Below are 21,814 nucleotides of genomic sequence, written 5' to 3' on the forward strand. Positions count from 1 at the left end.
ACTTCCTCTTGCTCTCTGCAGTTTTCCATTTCATAAAATGAGTCATGTATAATAACCTATATGATTAAAAATGAAACTACATGGAAAGGAATAAGATGGCAGCAAAATCATTATCTGATCAAATGGCTGTTATTTTGAGGGAAATCTCCTGGAAGGATGATGAAGTGAGGCTGTCTAACCTTGAAATTATAAATAACTATTATGTCTTTATTTTTCAAGGGATCACCAGCCTGCTTGCCAATGGGGTTTACAGTGCTGCATATCCTCTGCATGACGTAAGTGATCTCACAATATATTTTACACATCTGCTGTCTGTCACCAAGAAATCCCTCATGTGTGAGATGTTGGTGGCATCATCCCAAACATGACTGACTTTCTTCTCACTTGTGTCATGACTGCAGTAACTTCTGCTTGGTGTTTCCATCCCTCTACTGGCTTTTAAGGAATTCCCCACCTCGGTTCTACCTCCGATGATCATAAATTTAAACGTAACATTAGAAGAGTTGTTACAGTGTTTTAGTAAATGAAATTCTCCTGTTGTTTCTTGACCTTCTGTCCCCAAGATCTCTGGCACCAGTGCCAGGAAACACATTTATTACCAGGGCACCAAGTAGCCAGTTCCCTTGGCCACATCTCTCTGTGGAGGTGTCAGTAGCTGTGTCCGTGCAACCAGCTAAAACCAAGATCAAGGATCTGATGTCACATATTCCATGGGGCTGGATGTGACTGGAGACCTTCCTGCTGATGAAATTTGCTTCTGAGCAGCTCAGTGAGATGTCAAGAGTGTGTTCAGCTGTGGTGCTCATCAGTGAGAGCTCAGGAATTCTGGTGGCACTCAAGACAAGCCAGAGACCCCCATCCTGTCATGGGTGCACAGAGCTGGATGCTGGTGTCCTTCCGATTCAGAGGTTCAGGGTGCAGCTAGAACTGACAAACACACACTCTTAGCCTGCAGAAAAGCTTGGCAGGTGTCACAGGGGCTGCCTGCCACACTGCTCACGCCTGAGCTGAGTGCCCAAGGGCTGTGGAGCCCAGTGCTGGTTTTCTGGCCTGGGATTTGAGGGTGAAGTGTGTCTTCCTGACTTTCTGCTCCCCACACTCACACTGGTTTTACATGGGACAGTGAGAGCTTTATCTTGGAGCACCCAAGAACAGAGCAGTGTCTTTGTCTGCCTGATGTTTGTCATGCGTGTCAGGGCTCTCAGACTAGAGCAGTGCTGTGTGGAAATTGAGAAAGTAAGGTTAAATAAACTTATCTTCCTGTTCTAGCCTCACATCTTTGGACAGCTGCTGATAGTCTTGTACAGTTATTTATTGTCTTAGTTTGCTCAAAAAATAGCTCCAAATTAAATCCTCAAATCTAATCAGCCCTGAGTGTTTGGAGAGTCTGGAGAGGGAGCAGCTCTCTCAGCTGGTTCCTTCTCTTCCCAGTGGACTGAGCTGAACCCCAAATACCATGGCAATACCACATCCTTTCCCTGGACATTTTTAGGCCACCTTTATCACTTATTCATTCCTTTTCCCCCCATGACAGACACTATTGCTCTCTCCTAATGTGCCCGACGACAGAAGACAAAGTGTGCCATGACAAATGGGCTCCTAAAATACAGCATTATTTTACAGATTGCTTTTTCTGGTTTTGATGCATTAAGTGAGTGGGAGACGTGGGTATGCAGGATCAGAGCAGTTCTTGGCACAAGCCGCTGGATGACGCAGATTTTTCTCTCTCTTTAAAGGGTGACTATGAAGGTGAAAACGTGGAGCCCAATGACAGAAAAGTAAGTTGATGCACAGGGGGGGCTTTAACATATTCACAAGAATCCCAGCCTGAAGAGTCACCTGTTGGAGTCTGGATGTTTTTGCCGAAACCCCACAGAAAATGCTGCAAAAAGGCACTAAATGCCAAGCAGTTTAAGGAAAAAAGTGCTTTGCAGCATTCAAATTTGCCCAAATGTGGATAGTGTGGATACGTATGAAGTAGCCAGCTCAGTAATGATACATTTCATGCCACATTGTGACATATGTTCAGATAATGTCATTTCAGGCCAGCTCTGATGAGAGTATGCTCAGTCATATTCTGCTATCTGTATTGGGCATAAATCCTGCTTCATTCCATGGCATGAGGATCAGAATTGGTGGAGTTGGGAGGCAGAGGCAGTTTATGCACATAAGCATGAAAGTGATTGGGAAAGATAAATATTGAATTTTTTTTAGGAATAAGAGGTCCTCAACAATGTTTTAATGTAGCTCTGCAGCTAGAAGCTGTCCTGTGGGTGTACACTGAGGCATTGCATCACTTTTTGCTGAAGTTAATGCTTTAAATTGTGGTTTTATTGTCTGTATAGTGAAAAGCATTTGTTCACTGTGGTAAAACAAGTAGAAATTATCCTAAGTAAGTACTTTTCCTAAGGAAGTAGGAAGTAATACTTTATAGTAAGGAAGTATGAGCAAAAAACCAAATTTTCCACCCTTTGTGGAAACGCTGATTTCTTAAATTCAAAGCTTAGTGACTTCATCATCCCCATCACACTTCCCCAAAGAAGGGTGGCTTTTGTCTGTGCATCAGACAAAAACTGGAGAGGTGACAACCAGTTCTCTCAGGAGGAGCTACTAAATTTGGGTGTTGTTTATGCTGGGGTTTCACTCCTGAAACTTTGCTTTTCCTGTTTGTGTTGTGATTTATTTTTTTTTTCTCCAAAGAAATGCTCTGAACAGTCAGGTCATAGGAAAAGCAGATTTAAGGACCTTCAGGCTTTATGCATAAAAATAGGTTCCAAAAATTGACAGTGTGCTGGTCCTTCAGGTGCAAATGGCTCATCAAAAGGCAGTGAATGTTATTTCCCTCCCTCTATTGATTTGTGTGAAAAATACCACACATCTGTCTTTTCATTATTAAGCAACACATCACTCAACTAAAAATAGAATGAAGGTCCGTGTTTTCTGGAAGTGTCCAGATTATCTTCTGCATTACTAACATCTCAAAGCTCACAAATTCACTAATTTCACAAGTTCATTGTGTGTTTGGAAGTGTTTACCTTGGCTTTTGACTTTCAGTTCCATCAAATAATCTTTTGGTGTGTTTTGGCATGTGTCTTCTGGTTTCTTGAAGCTTTCTTTAATCTTATCCAGCACCAGACCAGGCCTGTGCCTTTTTTAACAAGAAAATTAAAGATTTGAGGCCTAGAAATGAAGTAAATATTTAGGTCTAGTGTGCTGATCTCCTCTAATCATGTCTTTGAAGCTGTGCTTTGAATATCAGGCTGACAAATGTCAGGGTAAATGAGATAATTCATTTGTACTTTAGGCACAAATCTAGTTTCAAGTTGCACAAAACTAAAACATGGCACTGATGCAAAATCTTCTCAGCTTAGTGTTTTCCTGATATGGATGACCAGCTTGGATCACAGAAAAGGAATCTAATTTCCAGCATAAACTTAGTTTTAAAGATTAAATTTAAAAATATATATATAGAATGAAAGGGCTTAGCTAGTGCTGCATGTGGATGTTGAGGTGTCCCAAATAATTGCTTCCCAGACATAGGCAGTTGGCCTTAAACCTTTGGAAAATGTGGTTGAAAGAAACCTAAAGCAGAATAAAAATAAAGTTTGCAAGAATGTTGCTGTTTAACAAAGGCCTGCTGTTAAGTTTCAGTTCCTTCCTTACTGTTGTAAGGAAATTAATAATGATTCATGATTTTGGTTTGTAGAGGGGAAAACCTACATCCCATTTACATTTTTGACGTCATATTTCTGTAAAAGCTGAGAAGTTGCTTTGTTGGTTTTTTGAGTTTTTTAATGAGTCAAGCCATTTGTATAAGTACAGCAGTTCAGCTTGGAAAATTTCTCTGTTAATGGTTTGGCAGGAGATTTCCAAAATTGCTGTAGGAACATGGTTTGCTTTGGGGCTTCTCTGTGATCAAGTGTGAGCAGAAGGAATGGGCATGGGTAGTGGCCAGGCTCTGGTCTGCCCTTTTCTTTTTGCTGAAGAAATTGAGGAGTTTGACATCTGTCAAGTTTCCCATGATAAAATAGTCTGGAGTTTAGGGAATGGCATCCTGTTTGGTCAAGGAACAAGATCCATCCTGTTGCCCTCCCTGTACTAGTTTCAGTCTTTGTTCCCCATTGAGTTTCATCTCTTGGTCACTCTGTTGGCTGAATTGAATGAGGGACGAAAGTGAGGTTTGAGAAGCACTATTTATATACTTTACAAAACAGAGGATAAGTTGAAGGTCTCAGAGGAACCTATTTTTATGAAGCATTCAGTTTTGCAAATCAGTAACGGGGATCATTGTTTTCCTTGGCCCATATCCTGACAAAAAGGAAGAGTGGAAATCGTTGGCTTCTTGTGGTTTTTAAGCTGAAGAAAAATTTTAAATTGAGGCACCTCAGCCCAGCACCTCTTGCTGGATGCTGAATTATAGTGAAATGGCCTGAGGCTGTGTCAGGGGAGGTTGAGGTTGGATGTCAGGAGAAGATTCTTCCCCTAGAGGGTGGCTGGGCCTATGGATTACAAAATCAGCACTGCTGTCCCTGTCTCTGCTTAGGTGTCCATCAGTCCAGCTGCTGAAGAGCCTTTCAACGTGCTGGAATCCATCTCTCTGTTGGAGCATGCCAAACCATCACATTTACTTTTAATATTTAATTCGGGCTGCGTGTGTTGGGCCGAAACGCCGGCGTGGTGCGGCCTGCGGGGCCTGCAGCGGCCAGGGCAGAACCCGGTGGTGCTTTGCTCTCATCTTTCTCGTGCCTTTCTGTCTTCCAGCTCCTGTGTGAGGAGTGGGCGAGCTACGGGGTGTTTTATAAATACCAGCCCATCGACCTGGTGAGGTGAGAGTTCAGCCCTGGCCATGGAGTTTCCATGGGGCAGAGGATGTTCATGCCCCATGCCCCTGGGTGGATGTTACCCTCAGTGCCCCCTCACGCCGGGGGGATTCCAGAGAATGGGAAATTCACTGGGAGAAAAGGAGTTTTCTGTGAGTTTAGAACATGCTGATATATCCCACACAGAGTGAAAGCTTGCAGGGGGTATAATTTAATTAATTTTGTTTGCTTGTAATAAGACTCTCTGAGGAAAATGAGGTGCCTTTTGAAGAGGATTGACTCACAGAAGGTCCAAAGATACCAATTTGCAGGAGAAACACAGTAGGGGCAAAAAATGACCAGTGGGACAAACTTGTTTTCAGGGTGCCTGTATCTCTGGATGGACTCCAAGCATCATGAGAAAGAGAGTCCTCTGAGAAGAAAAAAATTCCCACAGGTCATCCATGCCTAATCCAGATGTGATTCATAATTTTAGCCACGTTATATTTTAAGAAATACGAAACATGTCTCTCTTATTTCTTTCTCTTTTTTTCTAAATGTATTTCAGAAAATACTTTGGAGAGAAGATCGGGCTATATTTTGCCTGGCTGGGAGTTTATACACAAATGCTCATTCCAGCTTCAATTGTAGGGATTATCGTTTTCCTCTATGGCTGTGCAACTGTGGATGAGAATATACCCAGGTAAAATGGATGAATAAATAGATATGGCTGTTAGAGGGCACTTCAAGCTCAAAGTTGCCTTGCTTTAGAAATATTTTGTCAGTATATCTAGGCCAGGCATAGCTGAAATTGGGATTTCTTGTTCCTGGGTCTTGCCGCCCACATTCCTTCACCCCAGTCCCCATTCCTATCTATCTATCCCAGCAGGATAGTGTGGTCCTAAAACTCTCCATTCTCACACTTCATCTTTTGGAAGCTGTGCTTCAATTAATCCACCTCCACAGGCCCCCTGATCTCAGCTTCCAGTAAGGCACAGAGCTCTCCCAAGGGCACAGAGCAGCCCATTTCTATCTCATTAGCATTCATTGTTACTATTACTTGGGCAGTTTGCTTTGATGTCCTAAAAATAATTCTTGGCCGGTTGCTCAGGTGGTTGGGTTTTTTCCCAAACTCAGATCATTATGTTAAAACAAACCAGCAAAATTCTGCTAATTGAGGGGTTTGGTGCTTCCCAGCACAGAGTGCTGAGGAGGGCATTGTGTGACAGAGAGATGCATCAAGAATATGCATCTCTCAAATAAGCTACTGTGATCACGTCAACAAAATCTGGATGTCCTCCTACTTTTAATCTTTCAGCAAGTTTTGTATTAAAACATTTTTAAAGCCCTCTGATTTTGCATTATTCGCCCTGCATGCATCATCAGCTGGAGATGCAAATTACATGGTTTGTACAACAAGCACCAGCCCTGAATAACAGAGCAGATAATGGGTACCGAAAAATAGATTTAATTTTTTTTTTTGTTCATTAAGACTGCTTTGTAGTGCTTCCAACAGTTGAAGAAAGTCAAAGGGAGGGTCACTGTTGCTATTTCACAGATGGAGCACAGAGGAGATAAATTGGTTGAACTCCAGTCTCTTGATGTTCAGCACTTCCCTTGTACCTTATCTATCACTGTAGATAAAACAAGAGTGTTTTATTTTATTTTTATTTATTTTATTCTGTAAGATCTTAGAGTAGAAAGCATAGAGCCTTATGACTCTGGGGCAGGAAGGAGGGAGGGAGGGAGGATTTCAGCCCCTGCAGTGGTGTAGGATCGTATCCAATGATCCTACAGAAGCAGCTGCTGTCCAAAAATGATCACCAGAGCACAAAGCTGGAGCCATCCTGACCATGCTTTTCCCTTCTCTTGTGGCTTTGTTGCAGTATGGAGATGTGTGACCAGAGAAACAACATCACCATGTGTCCCTTGTGTGACAAAACGTGCAGTTACTGGAAGATGAGCTCTGCTTGTGCCACTGCCCGTGCAAGTCATCTGTTTGATAACCCTGCAACTGTCTTCTTCTCAGTCTTCATGGCTCTCTGGGGTAAGGAGATCTATGCCTTGCTGTTAAGCTTTTAATTATTAAAAATACAACGGAAGAAACAGAGGAGATAAAGCAGTATATTTATACACAGGCAGTAAATGATAGAAAGAATTTCTCTTTTTTTTTTCTTCTTCCTTTTTTTTTTTTTCTTTCCCATGAAACTGTCACGCCCAAATTTATATTCTGGACTGGAGGCTAAGATTCAAAAAGTTGCTGAAGCTGAATAGCAAATGAAATTGTTAAGCATCTGTCATAAAACTGCTGCGTGGTATGTCAAAATTTCATTAACGGGATTGCACAGCTTGCCAAAAAAAAAAAAAATCTCTTTGCAGAGCCAGCTTCCACTTTAGAACATTACAGAAGAAATGTATTAATGTACTCTGGGGTTGAGGGGAGGGCTCTGGGGGGGAAGTGTAATGGCCTTTAGTGTCTTCAGGACAAACCAACATTGATTCCTGAGTGTGCTGCGAGATGCAATTAGGTTTATCAGCAGGCAGACATCATGCAAGGAGGCTGGGAAGAGGGAACAGTGGTGCAGAGGGATTTTTCCTGATCCTGATGCTGCCCTCATGCTTTGAGCCCTTTCTGGGCATGTCTCTGGCATTTGAGTCAAAATATGAACCCCCTCATGACATCTTTGTGAGGATGTCTTCAGAAATTGTTATGGAGGGCTTCTCCCATCCCTGCTGGGGGAGGGATGGGGAACCTCATTGCTCCAGGAATGGGCTCTGGGGGAGAGGAGCTTTGATGGCCACATATTCCCAGCAGCAGTGAGAGCAGCACAAAGCCCCCCTGTACACCTTGTTGTGAATTAACATTACCTGTTCTGGATTATATTTCATTCTAATAATACACCCTGAGTGTTTATCTCTTCCAGTACCTAGGGAACTGTTTGTACATTACCAGTCATCTGAACTGATTTAAGTACAATTCAGTATAATTTAATTTTGATTTTTGGCCAGGATCTGTATTTGGGATAACATTGTTTTAGATGCAGCACTGTGACATTATTCTCAGGTACCACAAAGGAAAGTCAAGTGTCGGCTTTGGTCTCCCTCATTTACCATTAGTGGGAGACCCACATGGATCTTGGCATGTTATCCTCTTGTCCAAAAAGTAAAAGTTTGCCTCCCTTTCCACAGCAAGCAACTACGGGTCTCTTCATCCAGTTTTTACACTCTTGTGCAAAGTAAGGCAAATTGGCAGAAGCCAGGTTCTGGGCCCTGCACAAAATCTGACAGGGTTTTGGAATGGGATGTCAAACTTCTCAAGCTCTTTGGAGTCAGCACAAAGTTTTATTGTGGTACAATCCCATATAAACCAAACATTGTTTCAAAAGGGTCTTTTTCAACTGGAAAACTAAGAACTTTCCCCACACAGTTTTGAATTCATGTTGTTAAATTCATGTATGGTTGAAATAGGAAAGTGCAGGTGCTCGTGGCAGAGCAGGGATGCAGCTGCCTGGCACCTTCCCCCAGGGCTCCCAGAACAAGCCAGCATTCCAGACACTGTCCTCTCCTTCAGCCCTGCTGTAAGTCAGTGCCACGGGAGGATTTCCAGCAGCATCTCGGTCATGTTCCACATCTCTGGCTGTAAATGGAAGCTGCAGCCCCCAGCCAGTGTGAGAACTGTGAGGAGAGGAGAGGCAATGCCAGGTCCCCGAGACAAGGACCCTCTCAAGACGCAGCTCTGGTCACCCTGATTCACAGGAAGCCTGTGGCTTGTGAAGGGGCTCAGCTGTAGCTTTTCCACATGAAAGTTTCGCTTGGAAGGCGAATGAATGTCATGGCCCCAGCCTCGCTCCAGTCAAGAGGGTGTCCTTTCCTCTCTGTTCAACTTTGTTACCCTCTCCCTGCCTCTGTTTTTTCTGGATATGAATGTTTCTGAGCACATCTGTTAATACTCACTGTGGGAAGCTCCCCTGAGAACACCATTTCTTGGTAGACTTGCCTCTTTCATAATCACTTATTTATTATACAACACTGGTGTATTCCCAGCATCTAAATATGTCCTCTGAGAACTCGCTCGGTCTCAGGGGCAGATAGACTGATATAGACTGGGATCATTCATGGGGACTCAAGAATTGCTTTAACGAGGTTTTTTTCTCTGAGCCTTCTCCATCAAAAAGAAAATGGCTGGGTTTCTAATGATTAAAACTCTTAAAGGCTTCCTCTTTCACACTTTCACAAGAGTGTTTGGGTTTGAGTGTGAAGATTAGAGCCAACCACTCTATTGTGACCACTAGGTGGATGTAATTATAATGATATAAAAATGCTTTATCATGATGTCCTTGAGGGAATAACTCTGCCATCAGTACAAGTGAAATCGTTCCTATTTTGTACAGATAAGATTCAGGTTTTTTGGATTCACAAATGAAACAATACACAGTTGAAGACCAATAATATTATTAGTCACACATACAAATATTTAAATAAATTTGGCTGCCTGGCTTTCTTAGACCCCTTAAAAATTGCAGGCATCTTCCTAGGTGGAGCTGTGGATGTAATGCCCTTTCTTCAGCTCACCTGGATAAAACATTTGGTTCCTGGCACATCAGTGTTTCCCAGCCAGACCTAACTGTTAAATAAAAGAAAGCAGAAATGAAGTTCTGTGGTAATCTGTGTTACATGTTAAACTGTTGTTTCAGCTGCCACCTTTATGGAGCACTGGAAGAGAAAACAGATGCGCCTCAACTACAGGTGGGACCTGACTGGGTTTGAAGAGGAGGAGGTTTGTCCCTTCAGTTCTGACTCTTTGCTTTCCACCCTGCTGTTGCCCTGACCTTACAGACTTTACCTCATGTTCCTGGGAGGGTTCCATCCTACAGGAGGAAGGAAAATCCCTATACATGAAGCCTTTGAGGTTTTTGTAGCAAAGACATGACTAGTCCGGTCCTGTTGTCATGGGAACATAATTGTATAGCCACAAAATGTGATTTTTTTTCCTGTTTGAAGTGTGGGGTCACACCTAACAGTGTAGGCATGGAATATACAGCTCAGACCTTCTGCTGGGCTGAAGTCAGGGTGCCAAGAGCCAAGGACCTCATTCATCACACACTGCTGTAAATCAGAAATGAGTGCATTGAAGCTGATAAAGTTACAGTGCTGTAAAAAAAGCACTGAAAAATTCCTGTTAACTTTAACGATGCAGGATCAAGCCCTGACTTGGAAAATACCTCAGAAAGCATTGCCAGACATGTGGGCTTGAGGCATGGGGAGGGACACGGTGTGGAGGTGGTGGAGTTTTTTGCAGTGGCTAAAACAAAAGTAATACCTCTGGCCAGGTTTATTCTAAATCTGCTGAAGAGCATAAAGAAGAAAAGGCCCAAATCTGTATGAAAAAAAGATGTTCAAAATCAATGAAGTTTTAGAAAGAGAGGAGAAAGTCCTCAGTCAGCTGAGAAACTGTTTCTCACCTTTTTGGCTTTGATTTTGCCACTTTACAGAAAATAAAGGAGACCCCTTCCCAGAGCAGAGCACAGTCCCAGCCCCCAGCCTTGCCCTGCTGCTGTTATTAAAAGAAGTATGACCTCCCTTGTCACGTCTCTAGATGTCCTAAATAGACACACAACAAATACTGCTCACGTGAAACACAAACCTCAGCAGCCCTTCCTGACTTTGACACCCTGCAGCTCGCTGAGCCTGGCACTGCCATCGCTCCCCTCGCCCCCAGAGCCTTTCTGTAGGAATTATCTCACTTTAATATGTTTATCTCCTCCAAAATATATTTAGGTGCCCTGTGCCAGCAGCTTCTACACTCATCCATACCTGTTTACTGGGGGAGAATACAGGGATTTATTTCCTGGACACTATATGCTCCTTTATTTTTGGTAACTTGTTAGCATCCATGAAAGTGAAGAGGATTAAGTGTATCTTTTCAATGGCAGCTTCATGTCTGAGTCCAGAGCTCTGCACAGCCAAACCAGCAGCTGTCAATTCCATATATTTTATTCTGTGTTTTTGGTGGTCACTGATAAATAATACAGTCATGGGTTTTTCACAGAATTTAAGGTTCTCCTGTTGCTGATTTGGGGTAAACTTAGGCTAAAATCATGTTGAACGGTTGGGGTTTTGAGTGAAATGCTAAAGCACAAAGTATCTCATTTTCTGGTGTTTTTAGGGATGCCAGGTTCACACAATGCTTGCAGTAATGTTAATTAATATAGAACATGAATAGACTGGGTTTTCTTCAGTAGTGTCTAACCATCCACTGTACCTATGTTTGTTTCATGTAACTTTTAATCTATAAATACAATATGACCTGGAACAGTTCAGTAATCAAATTTTTATTTATTTGTTTTTTGTTTTTTCTTGTTTTTCGTGGTTTTTTTCTGGTTTCCTGAAGGAGGCAGTCAAGGTTTGGAAAACATTTTTTTTTTTTCAAATCGCTCCTACCTTTTTTATTCCATGTCTACTGATGAATGCCATCTTTTGATCTCCATTTCTCCTTTTTCAAGCATTAGATTTTCTTTGGAACTCCCACTGATTGCTTTGCCTTTACACCCTTCCCCTCTCCACTTGTTCAGACTTTTTTCAGCTCCGTTCTGTTTCCCATCCAATGCATAATTTTGAATTCTGACTCTTTTATGAATGCGTAATTGTCGGGAATTCTGAACCCATGAATCTTCCTCAGTCTTTTGGCTGTCTCTTACTTCCAAGTGTTTCCCGCACCTTCTCCTGCAATGCAGACAGAAAATCTGTGGATGCTGTCCTGGACAGAATTAGGGGAACACCCCAACTGACAATTTTATGGGATCCCAAAGACAAGTATTTTGCATACTTACAGCAGAAAATTAATCCTCTCATGAGCTGAGGATCACTGAAATTAGTTAATGATATTTAACTTTTTTCAAAAATAGAGGTAACTAAAATCCAAGCATCATGAGCTGTGCTGTCTGCAGGTTGTGCTGCATATCTCATATATTAAGTGTAATCTACACAGCACTGCACATTGCTGTCCAAATCATTCTTCAGCTGCTCCTGTATTCACAGGACTTAACATTTTTTTAATTATAGTCAACTATCAATCGACATGAATGACATACCAAGTGAATTGGAATTCAGTTAGAAAACTCAGAAATCATCAGGAAATCAACCTGCAGAGAGTTCACCTGTAGCTGATAGAGAAAATAAGTCTTGCTTTTTTTATTAAATATGACTTCTTCCACAGGATCATCCAAGAGCAGAATATGAAGCAAAAGTTTTAGAAAAATCATTGAGAAAAGAACACAAACATAAAGAGGTATGGTAAAAATTTTCATTTGTTTCACTTATGAAAAAGAAGGTTATTACAGCAGGCAGTGACCCAAGACTAAATAGGTAAAAAGTAGTCAATGCTCACTGTGTTTAAATTCCAGGTGTCTTCTTCCACACATGAGATGCTCAGGATCTGCCAGGCACAAGACCTGATTAAATCTAGAAATTACTTTACTAATTAGATTCAGGTGTGGCTCAGGGAAACTAACAGAGCCTCATCAAAGAGGTGCTCCTCTAACACTGATAACTCAAGTTTCAGAAAACTGTTACAAACCATCTTGTTCTGTGCAGTACCTAAAGCCTCTCAGGAGAAGTTCTCTGTCTTGCTGGACTTTCTCTGCAAATAAAAATATTAATGAAGAGTACTAACTCCAATTTCCACGCCAAATTCCAGCTTTGGCAATAACTTTCTGCCTTTTAAAACCACAGCTTCCCCTTTTTATCCCACTGAATGAGGCAGTGCTCACTTATGCTCTAAACTTGCTCTTTGTGTCACTGTGAGAAAGGTGCTGCAGGTCACCCCAGGAGCATCTGCCTCCTGGCAAGGGATGGTGCAGTCCTACAAGCAGCTTCCCTGCCCTTTCACTGGAGCTGGAATTCCTTTCCTGTCAGCAGCAGAGTGATTTGGGAAAGCTCCTTTTCTCCCCTGCACACTGATGCCCCCATTCTACCTGAGGTTATTCCCCCTTCACTGCAAGGACTGAGCCATTTGTGTGCTGTGGTTTTATTGGGAAAGGTAAAATCTCCCACATAAAATTTGGCAGAATTTCCACTCTTGTGTCTGTTGCCAGTGGCACCACAACGTGAAACTGTTCCCTAAATTGGGATTTTATGACAACCCTGTGAAAATACAACTGCAATAACATTTACACTCTTTAGGGGAGCACATATAGATGAATGTTAAAATAAATTTATGCTTGAGTACCACTGGGCCCCTCTTAACAGATGCTACAGAGCTGGTGGTGCGTTCCCATTAATCATAGGATCTGTATGTAAGTGGTTCAGGGCCATAAGCAAATTAAATCCCTTTTAAAATCCCTTGCAGAAGAGAAACAATTTGGCTTGCTGCACTATGATAGGCTGGGTAAAGGATTTTGGATACAGACTTTACTGTATTCCACTAAAAACCTGTAACTTGCTCTACTTTTGAGTAGAATCTGAATTCAGATCTTAAATGTGGAAGACTAATCAGACAACTAATGAATGGTGGCCCTCTAATATTGGAGAATGAAAGTTGAGCAATTAAGAAAGGATTTTTTTTTTTTAAGCAGACTATTTATAAGTTTTTGGGCTGTGTTCAATTTGGATGTTACTAATTTGGGAAACGTGAGAAAAAGAGGTTTTTTCTGAAAGACTTGGTGGTTATCTTTCATTGGGATCTAGTGTGTTAAAGTTCAAATTTGACAGTTGTAACACTTGGAAACCTTCTTAAAGAAAAATATCTAAAGCTAAACCAAAATTGCTTGTAGCTTTTTCAAGAGAAGTCTAATTTAAAAAAAATTAAAGGAAAAAAAAATCTGCACATTCTTTACACATCATAAAATTGAAAGCAGAGCACAATCCTATATTAAAAAGGGAATATCATTTGCAGGATTGCCTGATGTTCCCTAGGATTTGGGGCAAGCATTTATCTTTTGTTGCTGTTATATTTTATTAACTTAAAGCTGAAACAGAAAGCTTTAACCAGGCTAACAGAGCATTCAATTGTGCTAAAGTGCTGTGTCAGTAGAGAATATGGAATTAATTACTGGAATTAATTGAGCAGTGCTTTGTAATGCCATATTTCCCGACCCTTTTCTGTTTCCTTTGACTGCCCATCAGAAGCACCGATATTTTCCAGAAGAGACAGCAAACAAATGGAGACAAAGAGTTAAGAAAGTCATGGCTGGGGTGAAATTGGTTCTTTTTATACAAACTTATGAAGAAACTCAAATTATGAGTAATTATGGAAGACACAAATCAATTTGGTTTTGGCTGTTGAACCTTTGTTTAATATTGACATTCAGTTCTGGGTTTCTTCCACTTCCTCACCTCATTCCTTCAGCATTTTTTGGGACACTGCTCCATGAGTTGGGAATGGCACTGCATGGCTAATCTTAGATTTCCCATCCTGGATCTTATGTTTTGCAGAGGAGCATGGGCCATGTGCTGAAAGAGCTGCTTGCACTTCCCTGATACAACGTGCATGTCATAAAAATAGAATTTGAGCGATATTTTTATGTGCATTACAACGTGTGCATCATCCTCTGAGATGTTCCTTTTGCTGTTGATTTTCTGTGTTTCAAAACAATTCCGGGTATCCAAGTTTGCGAAGGACTCCAGAGGAGCAATGCTCTTCTAAATTAATATTTTGTAGCCGAAATTCAGGCAGTGGCTGATTGACTGGGTTTAGGGAATTCAGCAAATATACAGTGTTATATAGAAAATAACAAAATTGTTTGGGTTGGAAAGGACCTTAAAGATCACCTCATTCCAGTCCCCTTTCTATAATTCCTATTACTGTAGTCCATTGAATACCATAGGAATAGCCAGGTAAAATTAAAAGTCACTCATATCAAATGAATTTTAAGTCTTTCCACACACCAAAACTTAATCTTTCCTGTCAACTGAGTGTTCACCTTGGAGCTACTCTGGAGTATGAATTAATTTAATACTTAAATCTGTATTTCAGTGGAGCCAGTGGTGCAACAGCAGAGCTGCAAATATTAACTGTGGAAGGGGGGAGGAAGGAGGGGGATTTTTGTAGGAAAAGCAAAAGAAAATATTTAACAGCAAGAGAGACCTTACTTCATGGTTTATGACAGCCTATTTGCATGTTTCTTTCAAAAAGTACACAGAAAAATCTGGTTTATTTATACTCCCAGCACAGGCACTTGACCAGTCTGAACCTGGATACGGAGTAAACAATTTGCCTGTGTGGAATTGTGACTGTAAACACTGTGGCTGCATCTTCTAACTGGTTGTGGTTTTGCCAGCCTTTTCTTCCCCCTCTCTGTTTCATCACATGTGCAGAATCACACTCTCCTTCTTTATCAAATGTACCTTTTTTTTTCCCCACAAAAAAAAAAATTTAGACGGATAAAGAGAAGCTGACATGGAAGGACCGTTTTCCAGCCTATTTAACCAATTTTGTTGGCATCATCTTCATGGTAAGCATCACCTGGCAAAACCTGAAAATTTTTATTACTGAATCATTGTATGGAAGAGAAGTGATAGGAAACTTTAGCAGGTGGATATAGTTCAAAATGGCTTTTCTCCAGTGAAAAAATTCAAACATTTTATTGGTTTATGATCTGAAATCTTTGCAAGAGCTTGAATTTCTACTTTGCTGTCTTTCTCCAATAAAGACAAAAGAATACTAAACTAGGGGAGGGGAAAGTGAGGGCACAGAAATGGACATTCCCACACCATTGATGGGATGAAGCTTAAAAAGTACAGAGAGCCCTCTCAGAAAGTAGAGACCAACATCATTTTTATAATCAAACTTTAGGAAATAACTGACATTGCCAGTTGCAATCATAATTGCAATGATTTTCAATAAATCAGTCAAATTTGGAGCTATACCATCTAACTGGAGAATTGCAAACAGAGCACTTAATTCAAGGAAAAGGTAAAATACTGATGAGAACAGCCTTCTTCCATTTGCTGATAAAGCATCAGCATTTAAAGCAAATGTTGACAGAAACCATAATAATTCAAGTCATGGAACAGATTGGCAGATATAGTGAAAAAAGCTTAAACCCTTTCCAAAGGTAGAATTTCCCAGACTAAGTCAATTATTTTGGTTTTTTGGTGTAGGGATTTTGGTTTAGGGTTGAGTTTTTTAAATATCTGCATTTTCAGAGAACAGAAATGCAACAAATCTCATATGCTCAGCTGAAGAATAAGTACCTTTTGAGAATCACATTTTAAAATCATTCCTTTATTTAAGCAATGAAAAATTGAGAGAGTTTACTGTGCCAGGAAGTGTGTTGATTTAATCAGATTTAATTTCAGTTTGTGACTATGAGAGCACAGTGAGCCTGTCTAAGGGATTTGAAGGCTGGTATGTAGAGTAAAGCTGAAATACTCCATTGTTTCAAATGGAGTATTTATTTCAAATTTGGAATATTTATTTCAATTAAACAAATTATTGTGTTTATCACAAAGGAAACACCGTGTGTATATGCTGCTGGTGTCAGGGCTGAAAGCAAGCCCACTAATACTTTTTATATTAGTATTTATATTAATTACAATTATTACTTATATTCATTAGTAATATATAGTATTTTAGAATTTATTTATTTATTAGTAATATGCAGTATTTTTTAATGATGCTAAGCATGGAGTTTACATTTAGGTGCCTTTAAAAAAAAAAGCCTTTTGCCTACTATTGTGGCATCATGGTGCCATTCTTTTTCCTGTGATTTTCAAGCAAAAAAGGGGCTCCTTTCCCACAGTTTATCAAGGCCTTAATGCAGTATTGGGTGGACTTGGGGAGTGGCCCAAGATCCCATTTTTAAGTTTATTTCTAAATCCCAAACAAAGCGTTCGAAGGCAAACCTTTGGTAAGGTTTTGGGCGATTCTTCCTGGCAGGTTGGGCTGACCTTCGCCATCGTGTTCGGGGTGATCATCTACAGGATCTCCACAGCTGCTGCTCTGGCCATCAGCTCCACGCCCTCGGGGCGCTCCAGCGTCCGCGTCACCGTCACCGCCACCGCCGTCATCATCAACCTGGTGGTCATCATCATCCTGGACGAGGTGTACGGCTGCATCGCCAGATGGCTCACGCAGATCGGTGCGTTGGAACCTCAGCTCACCACAAGGGGGTCAAATCTGAGCACCCAGATCACTGGGGATCATGAGTAGACACGTTTGTGCCTAAAATTTCACCGTGGAACTTTATTATTTTTATTATTATTTCCAAGAAATTGTTAGTAACCAAAGGTCCAGAAATCTTTTCAGGTCAAGTTTTTGCACACCTACAAATGATTGGCATGAAGGTCAGGCAGGTGTGGAACTAAATTGTAATTGCCATTTTAATGTGTCTGACTGGGATCCTCAGCAGACTGGCCACTGGCCTCAGTGCAGCCATACATATATATCCCTTTGTTTAAAAGGTGGCTTTTAAACAAATGATGTTAAACAAATGATGTGATGATGTTCTCCAAAACCCACATTTATAAGATCTTGAAATGATTCCAGGTAGGATAATTCCTTAACGTTTCTTATCCGTGTCCCATTGCTTCCAGAGGTACCAAAGACTGACAAGAATTTCGAGGAGTGGCTGCTTTTAAACAAATGATGTTAAACAAATTGTGTGATGATGTTCTCCAAAAACCACATTTATAAGACCTTGAAATGTTTCCAGGTAGGATAATTCCGTAAGGTTTCTCATCCATGTCCCATTGGTTCCAGAGGTACCAAAGACTGACAAGAACTTCGAGGAGCGGCTGATTTTCAAGGCTTTCCTGCTGAAATTTGTCAACGCCTACACGCCCATTTTCTATGTGGCTTTCTTCAAAGGCCGGTGAGTGAAGGAAGGGCTGTTCAGGGTTTCAGCTTCTTGGAGGCCTTTTCAGGACTAAACATTAGGTGGTCCCACCCAGAAGCATGGAGTATGACATAAATTACTTTAGGAATCAAATATTAAAAGTATAAAATCTGTCTGATGTTTTTAACTCGTTGTGCCCTAGATTTGTTGGACGTCCAGGCGACTACGTCTACATTTTCCATTCCTTCCGAATGGAAGAGGTAATTGAATGTCTATCCTGTTTGAGATCATATTGGTTGGATGGGGTGGAGGAGATGTTCTGACTGACCTCTCCTCTGTCCACCCCAGTGTGCCCCAGGAGGTTGCCTAATGGAGTTGTGTATCCAGCTCAGTATTATCATGTTGGGCAAGCAGCTGATCCAGAACAATTTGTTTGAGATTGGCATCCCGTAAGTAGCAACTTCTGTGCTTTCTTATTTTAATTATCATGCCTGGTAATACAAAACCACTGAGAAATGAGCACTGAGTGAGCAGAATGGAGTGCTCAGCAAATTGTCTCCATTTCCTTCAGAAAAATGAAGAAGTTTATACGATACTTGAAATTGAAGCGTCGGCGTTCTCTAGACCATGAAGAGCACATGAAGAAAAAGCAGCGCTATGAAGTGGACTATAACCTGGAGCCCTTCGCTGGACTCACCCCTGAGTACATGGAAATGAGTGAGTGAGGTGGAAAGAAGGCATTTTAAACTGTAATTATTGTGACTAATTGGGATGGAGAGCTGAGCTTTTTGAACTGTACATTCAGCAGACAGTGGATATGAGATAGCTGAATTATTAACGTGTGCAGTCTTGGACTGGAGCATGTTTCAGCCAACCCTGGCTGCTGGAGGGCTGAATTGTGCTCTCTGCTGTTTGCAAGCCCTTACTTTAGAATGATATTTTAGATATTTTCTTTAAAGCCATGTAACATCACTGTCAAGTTTCAAATGCAAATGATTAAGTGGCATCTACTTGAGATTGTGAGGCATATTTTACCATCAGTTGAACCCTTCACTGGAAGTGAGTTAGTTCAGATTTGATTATTTCCACACCAGAGTCTTTTATCTGATATCTGAACTAAATCTTCTGAGAGCAGTGCATATCTGTAGATCTGGTTGTACTTGACAGATCGCATAGAATTTTTTTTCAAGTAGTAGGTTGAGTGAGATAAATTAGAATATCTGGTGACCTTGATGTTCAGAGTACTTGAAGCAGATGGGAATTCAGTGGGCCAAACTGAATGGCCATGCTGCCAGTTCCTAAAAATAAGAAAATATGCTGTTACTGAGCTCAGCATTTGGAAGTAACAGGAGAAAGATGGGCACTGGCAGTACCAGGATGAGCATGACATCCATACAAAAAGCAAACATGATCCCAGGTTATAGGAAGCAAGTTATTCTTGGCAGAGGCAGGAATCAGCCATGTCCTTTCCAAAGCTTCCAGTGAAAGCCCAAAACCTGCCAGGTGGAACATGGCAAGCTTTGGTAGAGCCAACATGGTCACTGCCATAATCCCACTCCTTCAGGTGACTCCTGTGACAGCTTTGCCCATGGAAAAATTGTTTAAGGAGCTTCCCCATCCTTCTGGTTACTATCTCCTTGCCTTTTACAAGGTGACAACTGGCCCTTCCATACCCAAACAGAGCAGCCATCTTGCAAACTGTGCCTGATACAGAAAATGGGATTGAGTCTCGCAGAAGTCATCACCTCATCAGAATTTAGGGGCTGGCACTGATGTGGTGATGGGTGCATTTGGTAAATACTAACAACAGGCACTGAAATGGTTTCTTCTTCTTTCCAGTTATCCAGTTTGGGTTTGTAACTTTGTTTGTTGCCTCCTTCCCGCTGGCACCTTTGTTTGCTTTATTGAACAACATCATTGAAATCCGTCTGGATGCCAAAAAATTTGTTACTGAGCTGAGGAGACCGGTAGCAGTGAGAGCAAAGGATATAGGTAAGTGGATATTGTTATTGTATCCCTGTTTGTTTATTCCTGGATTGATGGCAGGATACTGTTATGCTGAGCTAGTTTCAATAACAGGGAGATATTTATAGGAAAAGTCAAAACATTCAGCTGTGGCTTACCTGTGAATTGTCATAATTTATTGAGGCTTTACCTTAAAAATAGGAAGACCATAGCTTTAAATTCAGATGAATATTTCATTAAGTAAATATTATGACTTTTTAAATCAAAATGATCAATGCAATTGCAAAATATCTCACACTGTTCTGACATCAACAGCCCTTCCTGGCAATGCAGTTTTTGTGCAGAAGCAAAAATTTCCGCATTTAACAACTCTGCACTGGCCTCAGAAATACCCTTGGGAATGAGAGGAGACTCAAAAGCCTGTGGGTAGATGGATCCCTTTGTCCCTTCTCAGCAGGAAGGTCGGAAGGGTGCAAACTGCAGTGGATGGAGCTGGGCTCTGTGGCTGTGTGGGGACAAGAGCCCTGTCCTGCCCTTACAGGGGGCTCACACCTACAGGTGTCTGTAATGAGGTGTAATGAGGGAGCTGCTTCTCCCAAATGCTGATTACTTATGAATTAAAAACTCATTAAAATGAAAATAAAAGTAGAAATAAAATAGCTGTCCTTGTTACAGAGCCAAGCAGCAACAGCAGAGAAATTTATGTTATTAAACTTTAAGTTCATTCTACTGCAGTACAGGCAGAGTTTTTTGTTGGGCTCATCCTTGTGCCCTACGATCATCCTAGACTCGAAGGATGCATCATGTTTTGCCATGACTTTGCTTTGGGGCTGTTTTGTGGCTCCCTGATTTGATGCTGCAGGTTCAGGTTGCTGGTGGAGATGACTGGGAGGGTGATGTTGACTTTTTTGATTGTGGTGGGGGTTTGATTTTTTTTTTCCTGAGAATGTGTTAATTACAATTCATTGCAGGTCAATCCCATTCTTCAAAACCTCAAAAAAATAGGTGCCAAAACATAGCTGGGCTCCTTTTGCTTACAAGCCATTAAATTAATTATTTATAATTTGTTCTTTTTCTATTTAAAATATAACTAGCTTAGTACAATCATACATGCTCCTAACTCTGTTAACTGAAGATGTAATTTATCTCATTTTAAGGACTAGAGCAGCATTTACATGTTTGTCTCCTTCTTCAGGAATCTGGTATAATATCCTCAGAGGTATTGGAAAGCTTGCTGTCATCATAAACGTAAGTAAATCAGCATGAATTAAATTTGAATTCAATAGGCTGGCTTTTCCATTCTGCTCCATTAGTTTTAGTTCAGTACAAAATCCCTTCAATCAAGTGAAAGTATATGATTGAGAAATTTTTGGAAATATTTGAGGATGAGTTGCTGTATTTATTTTCAAGCTGTGATGGCAGTAGCAATAATATAAAATACTAAGTAGTCACTGCTGCTTTTTTCCCTGAATGTTTTTGTGAAACAGTTCTGTCCTTCAAACAAATATGACCACAGCTGCTTACTTTTACTCTTTTGAAATACCAGCAGTAGCATAAGATGTATTTTTTAATTTCAGTGCTATTTTGGGTAAGGTGAGAACCAGTTCAGCTCCTCAGAGTGCAGAATCCCTCCATCGAAAATCTGCCCTCAAGCTGCATTGCCTCCACTCAGAGAGCTTGGATAATCCTGGGAAAAAAGTTTATTTCAACATTTCACAAAAATTTAGCAGGTCTTAATATATTAATGCATGTAGTTCTGCACTATTCTATATTAATAGACATCCACAATGATCATCCTCCTTGCACTCCAGCTGAGGGAAAGATGAAAACAAAGGCCAGCTGAAATTCAACGTGTTTGCAGTGCAGCAAAGCAGAGGCTCTGTATGGCCACATGGCTATGAACTCCCATGGGATTTTTTTACATTATCCAGACTTGAAATCCCTTCATTTTGTCCCCAGGGTTCTGTTGTGCTATGGCAAACCCATTCTTTTGGTATGCTGCCTTATTTTGTCCTTCCCATTTCTCCTCTTTTCCTTTGGAAATAATTTCTCTGTTTTTCTCTTTTGTTCTGTGTAGTCTTTCCTCATCAATACCCAGTGTTAGTTTTCCCTCTTTGATCAATGTACTGCTCCTCTTGACCATAAAATAAGTAAAACATTTTGTACTGTTTGTTCCACATGTACATGAGATTTATGCCAGTGGCAATGTTTCATAATGATGATAAATGAGGAAGGCTAAAGTCATGAGGAACTCAGCCCAATTGACTGTCGTGC

The 21,814-nt window shown here is 40.9% G+C and overlaps 1 protein-coding gene across 1 annotated transcript in view; it reads left to right on the top strand.

Annotated features, from left to right (window-relative positions):
* Positions 1-21,814, top strand: part of ANO1 (anoctamin 1) — a 69,702-nt gene that overhangs the window by 42,994 nt on the left and 4,894 nt on the right. The window contains exons 9-24 of the mRNA XM_030949357.1: positions 220-275; positions 1,737-1,778; positions 4,762-4,826; positions 5,368-5,502; positions 6,686-6,846; positions 9,494-9,576; positions 11,191-11,202; positions 12,016-12,087; positions 15,176-15,250; positions 16,678-16,879; positions 17,500-17,611; positions 17,778-17,835; positions 17,924-18,024; positions 18,147-18,292; positions 19,415-19,567; positions 20,736-20,788. Of these exons, the coding sequence (XP_030805217.1) occupies positions 220-275; positions 1,737-1,778; positions 4,762-4,826; positions 5,368-5,502; positions 6,686-6,846; positions 9,494-9,576; positions 11,191-11,202; positions 12,016-12,087; positions 15,176-15,250; positions 16,678-16,879; positions 17,500-17,611; positions 17,778-17,835; positions 17,924-18,024; positions 18,147-18,292; positions 19,415-19,567; positions 20,736-20,788 (1,526 nt within the window). The remainder of the gene's footprint in view (positions 1-219; positions 276-1,736; positions 1,779-4,761; positions 4,827-5,367; positions 5,503-6,685; positions 6,847-9,493; positions 9,577-11,190; positions 11,203-12,015; positions 12,088-15,175; positions 15,251-16,677; positions 16,880-17,499; positions 17,612-17,777; positions 17,836-17,923; positions 18,025-18,146; positions 18,293-19,414; positions 19,568-20,735; positions 20,789-21,814) is intronic.

Source organism: Camarhynchus parvulus, chromosome 5 (genome assembly GCF_901933205.1).
Source record: "Camarhynchus parvulus chromosome 5, STF_HiC, whole genome shotgun sequence".
Taxonomy (NCBI): Eukaryota; Metazoa; Chordata; class Aves; order Passeriformes; family Thraupidae; genus Camarhynchus; species Camarhynchus parvulus.